Source organism: Calonectris borealis, chromosome 2 (genome assembly GCF_964195595.1).
Source record: "Calonectris borealis chromosome 2, bCalBor7.hap1.2, whole genome shotgun sequence".
Lineage (NCBI taxonomy): Eukaryota > Metazoa > Chordata > Aves > Procellariiformes > Procellariidae > Calonectris > Calonectris borealis.
In genome coordinates, this window is record NC_134313.1 from 123167740 (window position 1) to 123190400 (window position 22661).

The 22661-nt window shown below is 38.4% G+C and overlaps 1 protein-coding gene across 2 annotated transcripts; it reads right to left on the reverse strand.

Annotated features, from left to right (window-relative positions):
- Positions 1 to 3085: 3085 nt before the first annotated feature.
- LOC142079305 (prostatic acid phosphatase-like) lies at positions 3086 to 21517 on the reverse strand. 2 transcript variants are annotated; one of them, XM_075143279.1, is made up of 11 exons: positions 21317 to 21471; positions 19871 to 19966; positions 17232 to 17318; positions 16447 to 16599; positions 14178 to 14276; positions 12965 to 13060; positions 10393 to 10525; positions 9056 to 9138; positions 8064 to 8170; positions 7421 to 7593; positions 4826 to 4953 (listed from the first exon to the last, which is right to left on the reverse strand). In XM_075143279.1, the coding sequence occupies exons 1-10, from the start codon at positions 21428 to 21430 to the stop codon at positions 7437 to 7439; spliced, it is 1125 nt and encodes a 374-aa protein (XP_074999380.1). In that variant the 5' UTR covers positions 21431 to 21471; the 3' UTR covers positions 4826 to 4953; positions 7421 to 7436. The 2 variants fall into 2 exon arrangements, with proteins under 2 accessions (XP_074999381.1, XP_074999380.1); XM_075143280.1 differs by lacking the exon at positions 14178 to 14276 and having other exon boundaries at positions 3086 to 4953; positions 21317 to 21517.
- Positions 21518 to 22661: the final 1144 nt, after the last annotated feature.

The following is a 22661-nucleotide window of genomic DNA, read 5'->3' on the forward strand; positions in this document are numbered from 1 at the left end:
ACCGCATTTTGCTAAAGAAAATCTTTGCTAAAGTCTTTTAAAAAATGATATTTCAACCCAAGACCAAGCATATGATAAATAGGTCTGCATTCTGTGGCTTCACTCTTCTCTTTGGCATGTATACTTTGCTAGTGAGATTATTTTATACCCAAAAGAATGGGCACCACCACATCTTAAATAAATCTCTACACATTCCAAAATGGAAGAATACCCTCATTCATGTGCCATAGTGGTTAAGACAGGGTCCTGTAGGAATCCTGTAAGTAATCTATAAGTATGTTGGTAGCCTGTGTTTCATTTGGAAATTTCCTTGCTTGTGTTGGATTTTTCTCCATTTCTACTGTGCATTTGGCAGCTATAAACTTGTCATATTCTGCAACAATTAAATCCTTGCTGCTTTTGGGAAAAGTAGCTTCAAAATAAAAAAAAAATCATTCCTAAATCAATGTAGTTACAGTTGTCCAAGCATTATAATATAAGTGGACCTAAACAATTTGAATCATGTTTATGTTAATTTGGCATATATTTTAATTACGAAATTATGGCATTAAGTAGAATTAGCTGAAACAAAATTGCCCATTTTAAGTGCATGTATCATTCTTGAAGGCTTGCTGAAGCATAGCTAGATTGGCTTTGAAGTGGACCGGTTGCAAAAGAACCCATGCTTTAATATACGCAAGGGTTACCTTAGGTAAGTGCTGCTGGTGGAGCACAACCTACACACTGAAAGGGTGGAAGTCATTGCCGTCAAGGCAGCTGGATATGAAACTGCTGCTGGAGCTTATGGACCAGGCTGCTCACATGAGGAAACAGCTCAGGTTCTGTCACTGACTGAATTTGCATATCAGTACTTAACGTAGTTTGGATTTATCTGCAATCAAGCTTTTTTGAGCTGAAAAAGGGGAAGAAAAGAAAAATTTTGGTTTCAGTAAACAAAAAGTGACACATTTTCCAAGCACCATTTCGAAGCACTTATGACAAAAGCAAAAGACTGCCTTGCAGTCCTGTGTTCAGGTGATTTCACCCAATTGTGGGGAGTGGGAAGGGACAAAGGAGTTAATTTGCAACACAGGAAGAATTAACTTACTTAGGCTGGTGAGAGGACGTGAACCTGTATCTTGCACAAGGGGAGAAAATGCCCTAAGCACAAAGTTACTATTCTAAGGCAGGCGGGGGGAAGAAAGTGTCTACTCAGTGTCTTCTAATAATTTCTTAGTTTGTCCCAAATTTGTAATATTCACCTGGTTACAGAGAATTTCTTTCTGGTCTTATGATTAAGATGTTTGCCTGAGACATAGGAAGTTTAATTTGCACACCAGGAAATATGTAAACAAAGTGAACAGCAGTGAGAAAGAGGCAGAAAGCGCTATCATCTTCACTTTCCCCTCTGAAACTTTGCAGCCTAGTGGTGATTTTATTTTCTGGAAGATGTAGAGTCAGATTCTTTTGGCAAAAGAGAGATTTGAACTTGTGTTTGCCACATCTCAGATGAGTACCCTAAGCACTAAGTAAAAATAAGGAACACCTACTTGTAGCACTACCGTGAAACAAATCAAAATTAGTAAATTAATTTGATCCATACTTGTGAATTATGCAGTGTTTGGTGTTCTTACTTTCTTTTTTGGTAGTCACTCAGCTCAGTAAATAACCCAAAGAGAATAGGAGGTGGTGAAAAGAATGAAAATTATAGTCCAGGCAGTCCAGTGCCACATTTCCCAGGCAGCACAAAATTGCTGTTACTTTTCTGTTGTTCGTTCCCCATCTTGCTGACATTGTCTCAATGTATGACAGGAAAAATAGTGAACATCATGAGCTACATCTCACCTATATTACAGCATCTATGACTATTCAGGTTATTGTGTTATAGCAAGTCTTCTTCACAATATGACTGGTCTGTCTATGCATTGTTTGTGAAAGAAGGGAGGGAGTTGCATTTTCATGTGATCCTGCTTCTGCCACATGATATATAAAAAAAAATCTTTTCCTTTGCATTCCAAATAATTCCAAAGCTGAACTGTAATTTTTTGTTCATTTCTTCTTTAAGAGGAACTGAAATGAAACCGTTTATGGTTTCATACCTGCAAAAGACTATGGGGCAGATTTTTCAAATGGAGTCAGGTGGTGCAGTTGTAAAAAAACATCATCTAGAGTGTTTTATTATTCGTTCACTGACATCTGCAATTTATATTCACACAACAAGATCTGGGCTTGATGTTTCAGACTTAATGAACACTGATGTTTATTTTTCCTTGGAGTAAGCAAGGTATAAAGGAAGTCTTCCTTTCTGTGTTTCTACAGTGATAGTCCTAAGAACAAAAAATATTATAAAGAATGTGTGTGATGGGGTTTCTGTTGAATAGGGATGAGGGGAATAAAATAATTTAGAAATATCTTAATTTGGAAATGAAATTTGAAATTTAATTTTGCTCAACAGAAATCAGAATGCTCAAGGTACATTCACTGGGGCATGTAGCAGGGAAAAAGACATGGTCTGATGATGTGATGGAAAAGGGGGACCTTCTATTGGTGTTCTCTGAGCAGTGGCCTCAGCTAGGATGCACTTCGATAGCTGAACTGAAGTGCTGAGGCCAGGATCCAGCTCCATGATCCCCCAAGCAGACAAATATGTGGGACAGAAGAAGGGTCTTCATGCAGTTCTGAAAATTTTTGAGAGATTGATTTGGGTGAGGAAGGAGGGGAGGAACTGGGAACTGGAGGCTAAAGAGAATCGTGAAGAATGTCTCAGCTCTGTATTGCATTTTCTACGTAAGCCTTGTCCAATCTAGGAAACCAACAGAAAAGTTACCCTTGCCTTTGATGAGAGAAGAATGAGACCACCATTACAGCTCTTGAACTTCCACTTCTAAATATCTGGCAAACAAAACATTAAAAGCAACTCACGTGACACAAGTTGGCACAAGTTCAGAAAAAGGAGAAAGAGGAACAAGTTCAGAATACAAGAGAGGCTGCCTAGAAATTTGTTTTTGGCAGCCAAGGCTACAATCTTGTTAGTAATCTACTACTGATAGAGATGGAGTCTTAAATTTTCCTCTCTGTTTGCTTTCTTTTAGCAATTTTTTTTTTTAATTACTTCTTGTTAAGGGAGGTGTGATGATCAGCTGCGTGGTTTTGAGATGAATCATTTAACTAACTTGCACTAACTCTCCTGTGAGGGCTGCCAGACCTAGGAAGGCTTTCTGCTGGTGTCCATTATGGACGTTAAGGTAATATGGAAAAAACAAGTTTGTTCTTCTTTGCATTAAGAAGCAGCTAGAACTGGTTGTCTCATGCTGTTGGAAAACATTTTTACCCTTGTTTGGATGCTATGGTAAAAGGGGTTGCATTTTGTCACTAGAGGGAATAATTTATTTTTATCTATGTGTTTGAACTTCTCTGCTGTGAAATCTGACTACAAATCTTCTTGATGAACTGTGTTTCCTATGCTGGCTTAGGAAGCACAGGAATTGTTGCTTGGGCCCTGCAGAGAAGAGGATGGGCTTTTACAAGAGAGAATTCTGAAACTTAGATTCTTGCTGGAGGGGAAAGGGATCTTTTTATTCTTTTGATCCTTTTGTAGCTTATGGAGTCACAGTTATCTGCTTATGCTGTAGTTCTGAAAAGGAATATACATTTCATAGGTTTAGCATCCATTTTAAAAGCCTGGTCCGAGGAAGGGAAGCTAGAATGTCAAAATTTTCTGCGTGTCATCTATTACTCTGGTTCTCTTTGAAATGACCTGCAGGCAACAAGGCTGTTGACAAAGGTCCTATCCACTGTGAGAAAATAAAAAATAAGAAAGCCTCGTTCTTCAAGCAAAGAAGTGTCCACTGTTTTCAGAAGTTAGTTGCATCTGATTGTTCTGATCCAGGTTTTGTAGTAAGAACATGAAGTGTTTTTGCAATAGCAATATTAGAAAATGTGACTAGTGAAGGATTGCCCAGCACGTTCTGCATGTTTTAATTAGCATGTAGCTCTGGATTTTTTAATTTTGTGTTGCCAGTAGGATCTTTCTGTTGTTAATGTCAAGAACAGTAACTTCCTGAAGCACAGACTTTATATGATCAGATCAGAGTATACAATCAAGGTAACATAACAAAAGGAAGGTGTTTGAAAACCTATTTGAAACCACAAATGATTTTTCTTTCAAAATTAACACTTGGCCTTGCTGTCTTTTTAGAAAGAGATAGAATGGCTCAATATCTGAAAGCCTTGTTGAGTCAGCCAATTGCCTGCCAGATCTTCATGGTAGCCTGCCTGGCTGTTTGTAGGCTTCTCTTAGGTCTAGAACCATGGTCCATTCTTTCCATAAGTCTCGCCTTCCTTCTGTATAGAGGTGGGATATTTGTGCATGTATAAGACAGAGACAAGAAAAGGAAAGACATCTCTTAGGTAAGTAAACAGCTATTATCCTAATTTTTGTAGCTTCTGGGATCTGTTTCTGTAAAATGCTTCATTACTTCTTGAATAAAATAAAGTATAAGGACACTGGAATGACTCCTCCTTTGGGGTCTCCTTTTGAAGCACTGCTTCCCTCACCAATTTGGAAGTTCTTGTCTCATTCTTCAAAAGACGGCAACCTCCTTCAGAGGTATTTTCCAATTTTGCTGTAAATTAAGGCTATAGCCCTTCAAAACACTGTAACTACAATTACATTCTTGAATTAGTTCTGCCAAAGTCCCTTTGGAATGAATAGATCTTGAAAAATTACTCTGGTTTCGTATTGCACTTGGGTTTTACCACTTGATAAAATAAAGCAAATGTTCATGAAGGATAAGTCACCACTTTCTATAATTTTGGTTTGTTGAACTGAGGAATGTTTTTTTTTGATAGAGATGAGGAGACTGTTGGTCATGCTGATGGAAATTAATGAGAAATGTTGGACTGTGGTCATATCACAGTGTGGGAGGAGTTGTTTCATAAAGCTAATCACACTGAAGATCATGGAGGGAACACCTAAAGGTAAGACAAAAAGAGAGAATCATTCTTAGCATATGGCCTCATTCTCCGAAAACATGACAAATCTGTTAATAGTACCTCAACAAGTGGGTAGCTCAGACTAAGTGCAAAAGAGTTAATAAATTTGCTCCCATTTTGATGGAATTAAGAAAAGTCTATTGAAATGGTGAGCCAATCCACACTGAAACCTTCCAGAGCAGCCAAAAGAGTACAGAGAAATGTTTTATCTTCTTCCCAAATATGCTGAGCTGTCTTAGCTTCGTATATTCCACACTGTGGTCATCGTCATGTGGAGGAACTTGGCTCTGATTTATACCACCCTCAAATAGTGCTACTCTCTCGTGTGATCTGTAATAGCAATACTTGCCTAACCCCTGTATTTCCCTGTACTGGGGACATAAGTCATTTCCATGAAACTTCAATTAAGCATTTTCTAGGAACAGCTCTATGTTTGGGAAATGGTGTCTCCATGTAGAATAGCTGTGTAAGGTAAATTTTTGAGCTCAGTCACACTCCTGGATTGAATTAAAAAAAATCACATTTATGGCCTTCTCTTCATCAAATGCTCTGGTGCATGTATAATCCGAGTATTAACATATGCATTAGCAAAGGACAATATTTGAGATTATTTTTGACAAAGCTGAAAACAGCTGAAATCAGTGATGTTGCAACTGTGTATGTTAGGTGTAAATGTGACCTGTAAACTCTTTGCATCACTCTTCAGCTGGGCTTAGCTTCCTGGTGTTAAAGATCAGCTGTTCTAGCCTATCTGCATTCACTGAGAATTGGTAATACACAGTGGTTTAGCACAGTGCAGTCCCTCTGTCAGCGTGCTGCACTGTGCAGGCTGTGGGGCAGTGTGCCTTGGCATTTTCCCAAGAGCCACTCATAAACAGCAGAGAGTTTAAAACTTCTGCCTGCAGAAAAAGAGTTATGAGCCCCAAAATTAGGATCTGGCCCCAACAGTTACTGAGATGTAACCATTCTGAACCAGGATAAAATAGGGGAAAGTGTCAAATTTTGATATGACAGTATGGCAAATATTTTGATTGGAGCGTCAGTTTTGGTTGTAATCTCTTTGGTGGTCCATATGTGCTTTCAGCACTCAGGATTACTAATGAAGGCAATCGTGAGCAGTGATGCTGGACTTGGTGTAAAATGCCTAAACACCATCTAACTTCTACTTAAATTTGAGAATTGAAACAAAGTGCAGCCTTTGTGTTGAACTTAAAGGCTAAATATTTGTGTCTTTATTAGTGCCAAATTTTGATTATATGATGATAATTTTTTTGTTTATTTACTTGGTCAGTTGCACAGTTTGCTTTGTGAAGGAGGGGAACTAATTTCCGCAATACTTAGATTACTAAGCACCACAGTATAAACATGAAGTATTTATCACTATCTTCCATGACCGTATTAGTTGCTTGGCCAAAAAAAATCGTCAGAACCAACCTCCCCCTCCCCCTGACAAATTACCTTTTGCAATTAAATGTGGTAATTTCCTGATATGTTTGTGAGCAATTAATATAGTGAAGAAATTTATTTAGTGAATCATTAGTTGCTAATTATTCATTCATTCTGGCTAAGCTATTTCCAGTCTTTTCATGGATTCAAGATATTTAACAGGAAATTATTTGCAACTAGGTGAGTTGGCTTGCCTGCATTTGAAATTCTAATCTCTGGCATTTGAAATTCTTCTTGAGATCAGTGATTCAGAAAGCCATATGGGATTTTTTAACATTAAGTACAACATTTGATCATCAAAAAAGTGGGGACACTTTTGAATCCTGGGGCCTGATTGCTTTTCATCTCCCTTAAGGAATATAGAGCTAGATACAAGAGAGACAATGTAATTCTCTGCCTTCCTGTTCCCTCTTTCTGCAAACACAGATATCATCAATGGTCAAAATGGAAAGTTAGACATCCTAATATGGAGATACAGACAACCCACTAGGGAATGTGTTAGTATGCCAATGTATGTCTGTATATGTTTGACATTCTGGTAAGTACCAGTATGGTATACTATTCAATATTCATCTGTTTTGATGTCTGAATAGGCATCCCCTAAAATCAAGGGAATGCATGATGTTGTTAATCAGCTTGGACAAATACTCTACAGTTAGAGAAGATAAGGTGAATTGTTATAATTCAGTGCATTTGTATCTGCTTCCTCAGTAACTGAAGATCTTTTTGACTATACTAAAACCAAAAAACCCATGAAAAATAGTACCCTAAAATCTAATCAGCCTTGATTGCATTTCACCAGAAAGTTGGGCTGGCATAGATAAATGTATCAATGGAGTAGAAATTATGGCCATGGGTACAATTTGTCTTACTGGATCTGAATATTTTTCATTTCAGACCAGACCCTTATGAAAATGATTGTTACTTCAAATGAGCTCTTGGCAGAAGATGTAATCCTGACTTTACTTTTGGGTGCATATGCCCAAAGCACTTAACTTACCTCTTTATGTCATGTCCTACATCCTACATTCTCTTGTCCAATGGTGTACTAGGACTGGGGAGACCAACTGAGTAAATCTCTCCAGTGGACAGCGAAATTTGCAGCCAGGGAGAGTGAGGGGGTAAGGATCTCTCAAAGAATTATTCCGATAGTACATTTCTATGGTGTATTGCCTGTTGCAAAATACAGAAGGGTCAGAATAAAGTTAGATATGCAGAACCACACAGCCTTTCCATGTTGTAGTGATTGTACTTTGGGACAAACTTTTAGCCAGCTTATTTGTCTGGCGATTGATATGTATCATTAGTACTCTGAAGAGATCTTTTTAAACAATAGATGGTCAGCACCGATTTGCATGTAGTTTGTCTTCTTGGTAGAGAGTCAAGGAGTTAAATAGAGAAAAAGCTAGAGTAAAACCTCTCATAACTGTAATGAAGCAATATATAGAGGGTTTTCAGGCTGCGGTGCTGTGATTCTGCTACTGTCAGTAACTGCTAAATTGAGTCCAATTTTAATAATTAAAATCAGTCTATTATCTTTTCCTGTTTAGTGAACCTTGTGCATCCAGTTTAATTAGTCTGGATATCAGTAAATTGCTTTTTAGAAAAAGAATATGTTAACAGTACAGCTTGCAGATACTTGCCCATTTTTTTCCTGGTAAAGTTCAAAAAAATGGCAGGCACTGTAAGGAGGCAATTTCCCATTGAAGACATTGAGTGCCATCTGTAAGGCAACAATGGTGGCTGCATGCTGTAAATACAAGAAACCTTTAATTAAAGGCCTATTGAAAATGATTGCATGTACCCATTATTTAACAGTATGTCCAGCATATTATCTGTCCACTTAACATGACTTGTGTGGCCTCATTAATACTTGCCCTCTGCCCTCTGCAGTGTTACGCAAATACTGTCCTTTTATGGCTGTACAAACTGAAATGCTGCACGTATAAAGTATACGTATATTTAAGAGTAAATATTTAAGAAGTCTTAGTCACTTGCAGTTCTTATCAAAGTAGGAGTTGTTAAAACTTCTTTTAAAAAGAACTAGTGATTTTGCATGTTAAGTAAACAGTATTTGAGATCAGATCAGTAAGCTCTTTGGCTGATATGTACCTGATAGGTCATAATCTAACTGCAGTTTAGAAATAGGATTTTTTTACCGAGGGCAATCAAAAGATTTCCTTCTCCAGTGACAGTGTTTGCACATTCTAAACAAAAGTATAAAGTCACAATTGAGTAACTGCCTTCATAGGAACTTCTAAAATAACTAACTTTAACTTCATTTTTCTTTTTTTTTCTTTCGCATCTGACAAAGTTGCGGGAAGCAGGAGGTTTGTTTCTAAATTATCTTTGTGATAAAGGTTCAATAAAACATGAGGCATGATTTTTCCAGTTCTCTGCTCAATCAAAACAATATTACAATGAAACAAGCCATGACATCAGGTGGAAAATGGAATGCTGCAGGTTTCAAAGTAGTATCTGTTCATTAAAGAGTGAAAATAATCCAATGATATTTAAGGTTAACCAAATAAAAAAATGCTTGTAGCTGTATTTCATGAAGGAAATAAAGTTTCATGGCTTTCACTGCATTTAATAACTGCAGAAAGGGAGCAGAAAAGAAACAGAAAGGACTCACCGCAGAATACATAACCATTTTTTGCTGGTGTGAAGGCTTTCTAGCATCTGAGATATGCTTTAGAATAGTTTTTAAAAGAATACCTGAAAGAAAATGGGGAAACAATGACAATGAAAGGGATGCTTCTGTTAACATCTGTATCACTTGTTATGGTTTTAACACAATCTGTCTTTAAGTGCACCAGATTTATTCAATTGACTTTATAGGTAATTTGTGCGGAGTGCCCTGGTTAATTCTGACACTATCTTTTATATGAACAGTGGGCCTATTTTGCTTCTGTGTAAAATGTTTTGGGGATCCCTAATAACTTCAAAAGCTTCAAACAGTGCGTTCACAGCTGCTTTGTGCCAGCAGAACACTGCAAGAAGATCACGGTAATAAATACTACCCTCTTTTGTGTGTAACTCTCTTGACTTCCTGATTTCCAGAGAAAAAGAAAGAGCACATCCTTTGGACTCTGGGCCTTCTTAAATTATGTGGTTGCCTGTATTTTGGTAATGTTAACTGCTGAAAAGTTGTAAGACAAACTGTATGTATTAAATCAATGGCTGTGCTAGTATGTTAACATAAGGTTGGAATCTCGACAAATTAAAATCCTAAAATGAGAACAATATACTCTAGCAGAATTAGACACATGTATCGTCTTCAGCTACTGGCACATTTTTTAATAGCAATTGTTAGTAAAGCAAGAGCAGGGGTTTGAACTTTGTGCTTAGTTTTGTAAGTTGGAGCTCCAAAAAGGCAAGCAAATTAATCCATGTTTATATGTGATCTGTCCTTGTAGCTCACAGAGCCTGACAGTACAGTGTCCATATAAAACAAAAACGAGGCCCAAAGGGTGACAGTGGATGAATGGAGGAGAATGAGTGATTAAAAAGGTATAAACTGTTTTTATATTTCAGCTACTATTTGCTAAGTTTAGACGCAGTTTAATAATCTCATTTTAGTATTCTCAGTAATAGAAAATGAAGACCATTAGGCAACAAAGTTACCACCCTAGAGTTTATTACAAATAATATTTTGTTAAATAAGTTAAGCATGGTGATTTACGTAAAATTCAGACTTGATTCAGTTCAGCCAGAATCTGTATATTACTTTGGATTTTTTATACAGTGTAACCAAAATGGTACCACCTTTATAATGTTGGATTAGGATAGTTGTGATTCATCTCACCATTTCTCTTCCCATTAATAAAAATCTTTTGGTGCTGATCACCAATATCCACACCATGGCATCTTTCATAGTTCTACTATGGAATCAATAGCAGTGTTTATTATATGCCCTTTCTTCTTTCCCATTCTACTCTTGGTTTTAAATGGGATAAGAATTCGGCTTACCTCCCTGCAAACGTGATTTTTGTATTTGTTTGTGGAACCCAAATTCCGCCTGCAATAACAATTCTGAGAGCTTTATCAGCTTGGTCCTGACACCATGAGTAGTCCAAACAGGTAAAGTGTAATTGTTAATATCCTACAGTGAAGAAAGAAAACATGGTGATTTTCTTACTGATTCCTACTGCTAAATGTTGTTTGTTCTGGCACAAAATGCTTGTCAGAACAAATTCTGAATGTTTCACTCAAGTAACGTTTTCTCTTTATAATAAAATGATGACTGTATTTTGCATTTAGACAGATGTAGAATTCTTATTTATAGCATCGCACTGCTTAAAACAAATTTGAAGGGAAGAGTTCAACAAGAAGAGGAAATATAATACTAAAAATTATTTTGCAAAAAGCAACTAGCATTATTTATGCCAATTGCTAATGTAGTTGTCAGGTTCAAAAAAAATCACTTTATGACTCTTTCTTTTTCAGTTGTCTACTGAGATATATCTGAGATCTTTACTGAAGCAAATCCTATACAGATATCAGGATTTTAAGGGCTGGCAGCTCTGAGATATAAGTGAGATCCAGAGATCAAGTAGGAATATGTATAGCTGTAATTCAGATGTACTGGAGTATGAGGTATATGTATAGGGATTAGACATATAGAAGGAATTCATGCCTACATATACAAGGTCTATTGTATACTGACGCAGTCCTGAAGCTAAAGTGGAATGGACTAGTTTTTCCTTAGGGACACAGCCCAAGGTACATTAATGGTCACAACTGTGAGAAGGAAAGAGATGCCCAACATTCCTGGTTTGCCCTACCCTGAATTCCCGTTTAAACAAGATTGGTATCTTTCCTTTAGATCAATGTAACCTCTGTGAATGTGAGCCATTGGACTGAGCTCACCAGAGGGAGTGTTCTTGTAACAACGAGTTCCAAGGAGAATACTAACTACTTAAAGGATTTGTTTAAACAAGTGAAACAATAGAACATGTTAGGTTATACCAGCTCAGGTCACAATGTATCACTTTCTGTTTTAAACAATTGTGATTTGTGTCTTGAGGAAAGGATTGGCTAGTTGCATGCTATTTAAGACAGTGCTGTAGGCAAGCAAGCACCTCAGTCTCCAGGTTACCTGACAGTCAGATGACACTTAGCCAATAATAACAAATACAGAGATACACATGCTACTGTAGTTTAATGAATTGTGTTTAAAAAACTATGTAAGAAAGCTCTCTTTGTATGCTTGAAAGGGTGAGTGTGGCTTTTATGGCAGATGTCTTAATTGATGCACCCAGAGTCTTCACCGAGTAGTATGAAAGACCAAAGCTCACCAAATCTAACACTAGAAGGAAAAACCCAACTAATTGGTTTGGTTTCCCAGCATTAAGCTAGATCCTTGATGGGAGCTGTCAATTTTGCACATTTCTCTGGTGACACAGGTTTCTCAGTGTGATGTAACAATTGAAATAAAAAGTTGTGGTCCTGAGCTGTCCTGCATTTGGAAAATATGGAAGGGTGACCTCCCTGAAATTACAGTGAGGTGTCCCAACATGTTAACATTTCATTTAACTTAAGGCCCTGGCTAACATTCCATTCAAGACTGCTTTGACCAAAGTTGGACCTTTGAAGAAACTGCAGGACAGAGGTAAATTCATTAGCATCACACCCAAGTATTACATGTTGCTTGTGAAATCCACCTTAAAACTGCTACAGTTTTCTAGGGGATATCTCAGTACTGATGACCAATTTATCATTAATATTTGAGTTTAAAAATAATTACGCATGAAAGCATTTGTAGCAAATTTTCACTTGCTTCAGCTGAGATAAGTCTAGACTTTGAAGTGACATGAAGTGGGGCTTGTTGCTAAATTAAGGGCACACAGGATTTTTTCAAATGCCAGTCAGAGGTACCAGACTGTGGGACCCAAATACTCATGACAGTTGGGCACTACAGTATCCCTTTTGTTATAAAATCCATGTTTCTTTGTGATGTGCATGGTTCCTTTGCTAAGAACAGGTTCCCAAACTTGCACAAATAGCCATTTGTGTCATTCCAATGGCTGCTTAATTCCTGAAAATACTTTGACCACTACTGTCAATATGCAAATTATGACTTCTCTTGCTTATACAATTTGCATAAAACCTTTGTGGAAGGATGCTTATGTTTCTTTGCCAACAACAAATTTTATTCCTGTATATCTCTGTCGTCACAGAGGGTTTGGAGAAGTAACGACAATTTTATCCAAAGATATGCTTTTGCCTAATTCTCCATATGCAGTCCCTGACAGAATATTGGATTTAGTAGGCCATTGGTTTGTGTTCCTTATAGTGGTGGACAACCCATAGCAGCCTCACACAGTCATAGTGTCTTTACAGGATTTTCAGTTGCAAGTTTGATGTTAGGTGAGGGTTTCTGGGGAAGAAGCTGAAAATAGTCTGTGGTTCAAAAAAGTTTGGAAGCACAGACCTACCCTCTTTTGATTTCTTACAAACAATAGAAATAAGAGCTAAAACCAGTTTTGAGGAAGTGTAAGTATTTCTATTGGACCTTGGGAATTTTCTTTATATTATTTACCTCATATTGTAAAGTATCAGAGAGCTTCCAAATTCTTTCAGTGTTCAACTTCTTCAATGGGTATCCTGTATGAGTGGCTAAAAACTTCAGAAATGGCTGGAATACAAAAAAGCAAACTTATAGTATACAGGGCCTTTTTACATAATTTCTACACACTGCCATGCTAGTACATACTAATTTTTAGAAACAAGATAGTCTTTGCACTTTGCACGTAAGCGGTGAACCATTGCCTAGTGGTAAGAGAATTTGGCCTATTCATCTAGACAAGGTTGGTGATCTGTTCAGAGTCGAAGTATGCTGATGGTTTATGCTTGGTGGGAATGTTCAGAAGGAGTTAGAGTAGAGGGGACACAGCTATATGAGGAAGTCTGGCAGAAATCCAAAAAGTGCTTAAAGGAAGTGTGATAAACAGAATTATTCTGATGTTGGTATTGAGCAGAAGGGAGGTATGATGTAAATTTGGTAAAACTGGGAATTATGATTCCCTTGCATACAATACCCAGATGCAGAGCCACAGATAGATGGCTGAGGTTAGTGGTTAAAGATTATAGAAAAACAGATGAGTTTGATAGTGTCATTTTGAATAAACCTGTGAAGAAGAAGGTTGCAGCAGAATAGACAAGTGATTACATACTCATGGCAAAGATTTTCATGGTGGAGAAAGAAAGGATACCTTACAGAGGCAAGAACGAAACATAAGTGAGCACCTGAATGAAGACTTTGGGTGTGAGACATGAACAGGTACTGAGGAAAGCACTGAGGCTGTTACAGTAAATCTGGGGAATTGAGCTGTGAGCGTTTTGTGGTGGGAAGGAATCTGAACTAGCAGGGAGTTATATAGACAGAGACGTCAGAGGAGTTGCTTTACATGGGAGTAAAGAGAGAGATATTGGAGTGATTTGAGAGGTATTGGCACTGATTTGATCTGAGTTTTTGTTTTGTCTGCTCTCCTAGAAGGTAGGTGGACTGTTTTTTTGCAAGGTAGTCAACAATTTATCTTTTCTATGACTTGCAATTTTCAATTGATGGGAATAGCCCAGTCCAGTTGGATCTATAATGTTGTAATTGTTTTTTGGGTATGTTGTCTATACCCACTGTGAAGTTTAGAGATCTGGAAGGCGCATATTGACTGCCATTTTTTAAACCTACCTGTTAGATAATGTTGACAGAACATTACATTTTAATTAGATTTCCAGAACTGAAAATACTTTACCCTGTACTGCTTGAGCTGCTTTTGGAAATCCCTTGTTGCAAAGGTTTCTCTCAGAAGCTCATTGTATTTTGGGCAGTGTGAGAAAGGTAAGTATAGCAACTGAAAACAAAAATTGCAAAATGTTAGTTAGGCAAGGTGCTTCTTGTTCTGCAATTCAATATACCCTTGCAGGATTGTTGTTCAGATTGGCTGCACTGGTTAGGACAAGCTGAAAAATAATTTGGGAATGTAGTTTTCAAGGATATTAATCTTCAGGACTGTAAGAGTCATACTGATGACTACTTACAAAGTAATCTTTAAATGTTCAGAGGAGTAATAGCTGCAGTAGTTCAAAGTTAAAGGATTCATTTTCACAAGATGAAATTTGTCCCTTGACAGAAGACTAACACAAGCCCTCACAAACTGCTTTGTGCTTGGCTTCCCCAGGGATGATTTCACTCATTGTGTTCAGTCTTTCTTTAAACACACCGTCACCTTTTTGCAACAAATTACCAAGCAGCAGCTGGACTGCAATAGGAGTCTTTGTGCATACTCAGCTGTATTAACTGGACTTACCACAGCTTCATTTAGTTCAGCTAATCGTAGAAACTTGTGAAGTTTCTATAACTCAGTTTTGTCTTTCATTAATTCAAGACATATGAAGGTTAAAGGTTACATGTGACTGGGATAACTTAAGAATTTGTTAATTCATTTACCTAAGCTAAACTGAGTTTACTCTTGTTTGAAGTTTTTTGTGTTAAATTTTAAACAAAAGTTATAACAAAATTCGACAGATATATTCTTAGTGTTTTTCTCTAATGTGCTTTCTGTCCTTTTTCCAGTAATAAAGCTCTATCTATATAGTCCCACAGTTAAAAGAACTTTTAAAAGAACTTGAGAGTCCCGAAGGGATAATGAGCTTGGAAAGCTTCATAGCAGTTCCTCGATCTTTTTAGAAATAACATCTATCTATTCCAGAAGGTAGAAAAGTATTTCTGAATTATAACTAGAGGTTCATGAACAGGCATGACTTTACCAATAAATGATGGACACTTCTTTTGGGTAGTAGGATACATGTGGTCTCAAGCTTAGACTGATATATGTAGTAAAGATGAATAGAGTTAAAACACAAATAGTTGGAAAAAAGTATGAAAAATAATGTATGTGTTCATGACTTTATGATTTGTTGATTTGTTTGAATAAACTTAGTTGCTCCCCTAGATGTGAATGAGGTGAGCACCTGCTTGCTGAGTTTGCTAGTGGAGTTGATACTGGCCAGGTATTCTTGACTGTTTGCTGGGGTACCACCATCTGTGAGTGTCAGAAGCAGCCCCTGACTCCACACAAGGCTGTGTGCATGAACAGGAAGACACATGTCTCCATATCTCCGTCTTCATGCTCTCATCACCCCGAGGTGAGAACCATTGCTCCATGTCCCTATTTAGCCTGATTCCCCTATCATCCCCTAACACAGACTGTGTTAACTAGACTTGTAAGCCCACACAATTTATCTTGCATGACGTGCAAACCTCCTCTCCCAAACTGGGACTCATACTGTACACTCCTAATCTTTCCTAGCTTTTTACCGTAGGTTTTCCACAAATGGGAAACTCCAGCTCCACTCAGCTGCCCACCTTTCCCCTCTAGGACAAGTATACGCAGGCTACAGAGCTGCTACCTACACAATTCCATACAGCTCCAAGATGAGGAGTTGAAGAAGGGAGATACATTGACCTATGAACTCATGCTCTTAAAGCTCCAAGTCCTCCTTCCTTTTCCCTTTTACTTTTTCCACCAACCCTCAAAGTACACGCACTGACCTTCAAAGTGCATGAAAAACAGTCCTGTGACTCAATTCTCACTGTAATGAAAATCCCAAAATAATTCTTCTGTCTTTTCTGTTGGCTGCGGACTAAGAAATGTTGAAGCATTAGTGAGAGCAGGTATGCTTCGTCTTCTCACACAAAGAAAGTCATGTTTGTGATAAGTTTAGGATTAATCTACTTCTATAGTGGTTTATTCACATTATAGGTTAATTCTTTTTCTCTGTACCTAGGACTTCTGGTTTTCTTCCTTTTTTGTTAACTCCAGGTCTCTGATATGTAAGTCCATTCCTGTGGAAACTCTTGACAATATTTCTGCTCAGCTTATTAGGCCTTTTTACACAATGCTTGTAACATAATATACTTTTCATTGCCTTTACAATGCCCTTTATCTTGCCCCTTCATCTCATATCCTAGGTATTTCACTAATGATGAAGGGAAAGCAAATGCCCCTAGTTTATACTCACATTATCATGTGGCAGTGGTACCGTGTGAACTGGAATTGGCTGCCAAAGGATTCTGGGGTTCCAAATCTGGCCCTGTGTCGGTGGGAACAGCCCGGCAAGACTTGCCTGAGCACTCATAAGCGTGTGATCACAGTCAGTGCTTTGAACATAAATCTGAAGCAAGAAAAAAAAAAGAAAAGAGTTTTAGAAGGTCATTTCTCTGTTAGTTTTTTTCTTCTCTGGGTAGGAAAGAAGGGGACTGGTACTGTGCTGGGGAAGATGGCATTAAAGTAGAGTGGGATGAAGAAGGGCTGTGAGAAGAAGAGGGAGGGAGAAATAGTGAAGCTGGAATAGGGCCTTGGAATAAAATTTTGGTGGACAAGGGAGCTGCAACACGGTAGCAGTTCCCTTCGGAGTCCTAGTGAAAAGCATAAGACTGACTCCATTTGACCATCTAGGCTTTGGGACATCGTGTATGCACTGAACAGCTGGACCCTAAATGAAAACTAAGCTGTATCTGCACCCCATATGGAAGTGCAGAATTGGAGATATCCTACACAGATACTCTGCCGTACAACAGTGAGGCATCTGAGCCTGATATACAGCCTAAAAAACCTTTCACATGTTTTTCAGTTAACGATGAGCCTGAATAAAAGTTGAGCCACAGTTTCAGGGATACTTTGAAATTACATTGAATTCAATGGGTATTAAGTTATCTCCAACCATACTAGGTTCAGACTCTCATGCATTCAGGAAGTCCCATTAACATCCATGAAAAACATCTCCCTCCCAGATCCAGTACTTGCCTCACACTGCTTGTATAAAACACTCAGGAAATAAGAGTATCTTCTCCGCATGTACTGGCCAAGCTCATACTGTTGCTGTATGCCAAGCTGTAGAAGTAACAGAATAGTGTAAGAGGCTCAAGAAGTGTGCTATGCATCCATTCCTACAACCAAAAAATGAGATAATATTTCGTATTTTTTTTATAAAGACCTTTTTCCTTTCTAAAGTGAAGGAGGAAAGAAGACAGGAGAAAAAAGCAGTAAAGTTGCTGCGTTTACAATATTGGATAATATTAGATATGTCTTCCTGATGGATGCAGTTTTGCATTTTGCTCTATGGAGAGCTGTGCGTATGTTTATCCAAGCTACTAAGACTGACTGAGGGGCAGGGTGGCTTAAAGCAGGCATAGAGATGTCCCAACACTGTCTGTCTAGTTTCTGCTCTATTGCTGGCTCACAGCTGATTAACTGGGAGTGCAGACAGAGCAACCACCTGTCCATGAAGACATGCCCAGGATATGAATCCCATAGAATATCACCAGTGATTCTGTATGGAGGCTACAGTTTTAGCTTGAGCAAGATCTTATTTTTCAGGAAGACAGAAAATCTTGAATAGAAGACTTCAAGTAAAAGTCCTCCAAGCCTTCAGGTATTTTGCTGCAATGGTTAATTATCATCAACGGTCTGAAACATTTGATTCTTGTTTCTTGCCTGACTATGTCCTCAGCTTTCAGCCACTGGATCTTGTTATGCTTTTGAACGACACATTCTTTACCATCACAGATCTTATTCCCAATAAGATAATAATCAAAAAGATGGAATCAAGTCACTTAATCTTTGTGTTAAACTAAATAGATGACAATTCTCTACTCCCACAGAAAAATTGGATTTTCCAGCCTCAGCATTTTGGTAGCTCTTTGCTGAACATCTTCCAACTTACCAACATAATTTTGTAAACACATAACATGAGAATCACATGCAATGTCCCTGTAATGGTCTTAATATTGTAATCTTTTTACTTGTACCTGGTGTTTCCTGGCCTAAATTGAAATATATTCAACTTTGCTCATGTAATCGTTACTCTGCACTGGGATCTCAAGTACGGTGATTACTTATTGCTTCCTAAAGTCCTTTTCTAACTCATAGGATCATAAGATAATTCTGGTTGAATAGGACCTCAGGAAGTCTCTAGTTTGACTTGCTGTTCAAAGCAGAGTCAGCTATGAGGTCAGACTAAGTTACTCAGGGCTTCATCCAGAGTGCCGGACATGGCCTACAGTGTGTGTATGTGATCACCTCTTTCTGTTGCCGGAATTGTGCATCCAGTTTCCTAGGGTATATGCTTGGCCTAGGCTTCTGCCCCAACTTGCCTAAAATGTGTGTTGGTAAATCCTGACACCCGGGTCTTGAAGCCTTCCATGACCTGGAGCAAGCTGGCACGTAGTGCTGAACTTGCATAGTGTATATGCGGAATGATTGAGCCACAGCTGAGTTACGGCATAGGAGCTGGTCTGTTACTCCTGTTCCTTCAATGGAGGCTGCGTGAGAGGAAACAGGCCTGACCTTGCATTGGAGATCGGTTTGGACTCCTGAGAATGGTGAGGAAGAGGAACCCCTCAGACAGTTTGTTCTATTCTGATGTTGGTGGAGACCTGGCAAGTGACTAGTTCCCTCAGGAGAGAGAAACGTGCATTGTGCTGGACCCACTGGACATAGGGTGTGTGAGCGAACTTATTCTACAGCAGCCTAACAGAGACACACACCTCACAGTCTGCCTACACATGCACAACAGCCACTTATCTGGGACATCCAGACTTCTGGCACATCTAAACTACTTCAGTGAAGCTGCCTGGTTCCCAGAATTCTGGGCAAATAACTAGTGGATTTTTCCATCCAAACAACATATCTTGTGGAAAAAGGAATGAAGCACAGACACAGTGGGTCGTGCTGGTGGGAGCGGAACAGAAGTAGGGTTAAAACCACCTAGTGCCCACATATCCCCTTACAGCCTGATAGTACAGGAGTTCACCCTTGGCTCCATTCACAGGAGGAGGCAGCTAATACAAATTACAGTTAATGCAGAGACTGGACAACTGGACTCTGCGGTTGCCTTAGCTGCTGCTAGTTACTACAATCAGCTGATACTTGTGTGCGAGCTCAGCTCTGCTGTATTCCGCCAACGCCTGCACTAAAATAGCTGAGCTTTAAATCAACTTTCCCTGGCATAGCGTGAGAGAAGTTTCTGCTAGTACTGATCTTGGTAGTTCATGAGCTAGGAAGCACTCCTACTCAGCAGAGGTGGAGGGTGGTCTGTGGGCACTTACACCACCTTACGCTACTGATGGTTAAAGCTCCGTGTTTGGTCTCAGGTGAACAGCGGTGGTCACCAGTGCCTGGCTCCTCCCAGAAGGCCCCAGTCTGCAATCAAACAGCTCAACATATGCTGCTACTCGACCAGAACAGGCTGACTCAGTCTTATTTAAAATCAGTGACTGCTCATAGTTGTAGCTTCCTGGTAAGTTCTTTGGCTATCCTTTTGGAGATCTGTGTATGGCAACTTAATATGGGCTTTCCTCAAGTGAAAACAAAGTTCCAAAAACCAGGTATCAACAGACCACATTCCAATATTTCAGTATATTGGCCCAGGTAGGCAAACGCACCTTGGTAAGCTGTCCATATCCCTGCTGCCTTGCAACTTCTTTGTGCTTGTCAGTTGGAAAAAACTCCTGTGGGGTATGATCACCATGGCGAAATACCTGATAAAATAGATGGAATTCCCTTCACGTGACTGGGATTTTTGTGATGGATATAATTAGTGCAGTCACAAGGAATATGCAATGACAGTGAGTACTGTATCTGACAGATGCTAAATATATTCATGGTGCTTTTCTTGGGTCTCGATAGCTACAATACAATGCTACAATGTTTGATTTATTTAGACAAACGTAACTCTTGTTTTTTTCCTGGCATTTGAAAAGTAATTAGCTCAAATAAATTTTTGCAAGTTATAAAAATGATAAAATATCTTAATATATTTTAAAGAGGTTTTATATATTTTAGGAGGTATAGACCACAACATTAAATAAATAGAAAACAAACAGAAGCATGTAAGTAATTTTCCAGAAATATTAGAACATTAATATTTTGGTAGGACTAACTGGAAATTCAGAAGGAAAAAACCCAAACTACTGCTTTAGATACAGTTTCTGTGACTGACTGCTGTGAAGCGTTCTTTCTTGGAAGAAATTAGCCTTAAAAAGCCACATGTTGACTTTTTCATTACAAGAGGTGATGAAAGTGTCATCTAACATCTAAATACAGACTAAACTGTTACTCTGAAAACATTGAACCTGGTCTGGAATTTCACTTCAGGTAAAAGATGTATCTGTAAAGATACATCAAGGTTTTTCATTCCTGCAATGAATTCTATCCTTGTCCAGCATAATTCCTGTAGATATGTGTTATATAATTTTAAAATTTTACCACCAGATTTTTTTTATTTCTTAATCCAAGTAGGGAGAAATAAAATTGAAAACTGCACAACAAAAAGTATATAAGTGATTTACAAGCATGTGCAATGTTCAGAACAAGATTCAGGCTTCTTGCAAACAAACGGTATGTCATAATCATTGCAAATAGCATTATTTTCACAGCACTGGTTCTATATTGCTTATTCAATGCCATTGTACACTTGTTTGGGTTTCACATAATGAAATTTGTTTTGCATGTTAATCCACTGAAACCACTGGAAAAGTGGAAACTCTTCCATGGTAAAGAGGGTTTTTGCACAGCTGATATTTAGTTACGAAACCCTCTTTTACAATTTAAAAAAGAATCCTATGTGATTCCTCTCTTAGTGCTATGAAAAAAGCATTCTTTGTCAATCCAGAAAGTTAAGTTCATCTAGGACTGCACAAAGGAGACAAAATTATAAAATCTTATTTAAAATTGAGGATTTTTTTGTACAATGCAATAGTGAATTTTGAATATGCAGGAAACACTTAAATATTCAAAAAGTGCCCCCTCCCCCCTACCCTAGAGTACAAGAAGAGCAGTAAGTGACAGGTTTTGAAGAAATTTCATTTGCCCATGAACTATCTACTTACTATGGACACAAACTTCAGTTTTCTTTTAGCTGTCGTTTGGTGAAGAAAGATGCAGAAAAGGCAGAACATGAAACACAGACTCCAAATTCCACACACCAGCTGCCTGGCTCTCATCCTGAGGGTAGCTTTCAGCTATTTTGCACACCAAGGTCCCTGGCTGGATGTGGTGATACAGTAGATATGTGTCTAAGAGGGGAGGAGTCAGTTGTGCTCTGTGAAGTCCAAAAGTGGGCTGTGAGCTTGCCCCCTCCTCCCTTTTTTCCCTTCTAGGGTTAGTGCTTTTCAGAGGATTTGTGAAATGAAAAGTGTATCTTGCACTTGTATGCAATTTCTGTGTCCCATGTATAACATGAATTGGAATCTCTGAGCCCTCTAATTCCTGCCCCTGGCACTTGCAAGGCAGGTGAACGTAAAGAACTAGAAGTTGCCTTCTATTCTTTAAGCTAGGATTTAGTATTGGTCAGTCAGCCTTCTCAAAATTGAAAATGCTGCAGATACGCTGCCTCGTGCTGTATGCAAAAGAGCTAGTAAACCATCCTCATTCCTAGTGCTTACACACTCTTCTCTGAACACTTTGTACTAGAAAGCTAGAAGGAGCAGTGCTGACAACTGTTCTTTACAAAGGATCTCTGGATTCTTCCCTGGGCTTGGCTGTGGTCTGCAGGAGGAATAAACAGCAGAAGGTTTTGTTGTACGGGAGCAGGGATAAGCCTAAATTCACTGCAAAAAAATAAAGATACATGAATGAACTTTTCATCTCTACAGTAGATTGACTATGTCTCTAGTGGCAAAGAGTTTGCCACTGTTTTCTAGAACTATCCCCCAGAATTTTATAGAGTTAGGTGAATTTTTTATTTTCAGTTTTCTTGCTGCAAACACTCTCATTGTTACAGCATGCATAAATCAAGAGTTGTCTCTGTCATTTCCCCAGTATATTTTAAATAAGGAAAAAATCTAGCCCAGAGGCCGTGTTGCAAGACACAGGATTAATCTTACAAGCTTATTGGTCTACGTTCAGTCACAATCATGTGTTAATGAAAGCCCTGTTAATATGTAAAAATTGAGGGTGATTTCTTAGTGATCAAAAGCTCTCTGTATGTAAGAATTTAAAAGAAATTACTGAAAAAAAAATCATGTTGCTATCCAAAAAGTTTATATAATCTCAAGCTAGTTTAAGGCACAAATAACAAAACTTTCCTTCATAATTATTAGATATGGGCTTGCCTGGAGGGATCAATTTTCTTTCCTGAAGTAGCAATGCCATATCTTTCACATCTGTCAGAGCTAAAGAGATTCCTCTATGAAACATTCGGAGGTCAGACTTGCTTGGTGCAATATGGTTCAT

Bases quoted from the DNA above. Each gene is read 5' to 3' on its own strand.
- LOC142079305 (XM_075143279.1), bottom strand. From the start codon at position 21,430: ATGAGAGCCAGGCAGCTGGTGTGTGGAATTTGGAGTCTGTGTTTCATG. The intron at 10,526-12,964 runs GTAAATAATATA...TCTTCACTGTAG, and splicing joins CTGATACTTTACAATATGAG to GATATTAACAATTACACTTT. The intron at 7,594-8,063 runs GCAAGTATCTGC...ATTTTGCAACAG, and splicing joins CTTTACCAGGAAAAAAATGG to GCAATACACCATAGAAATGT.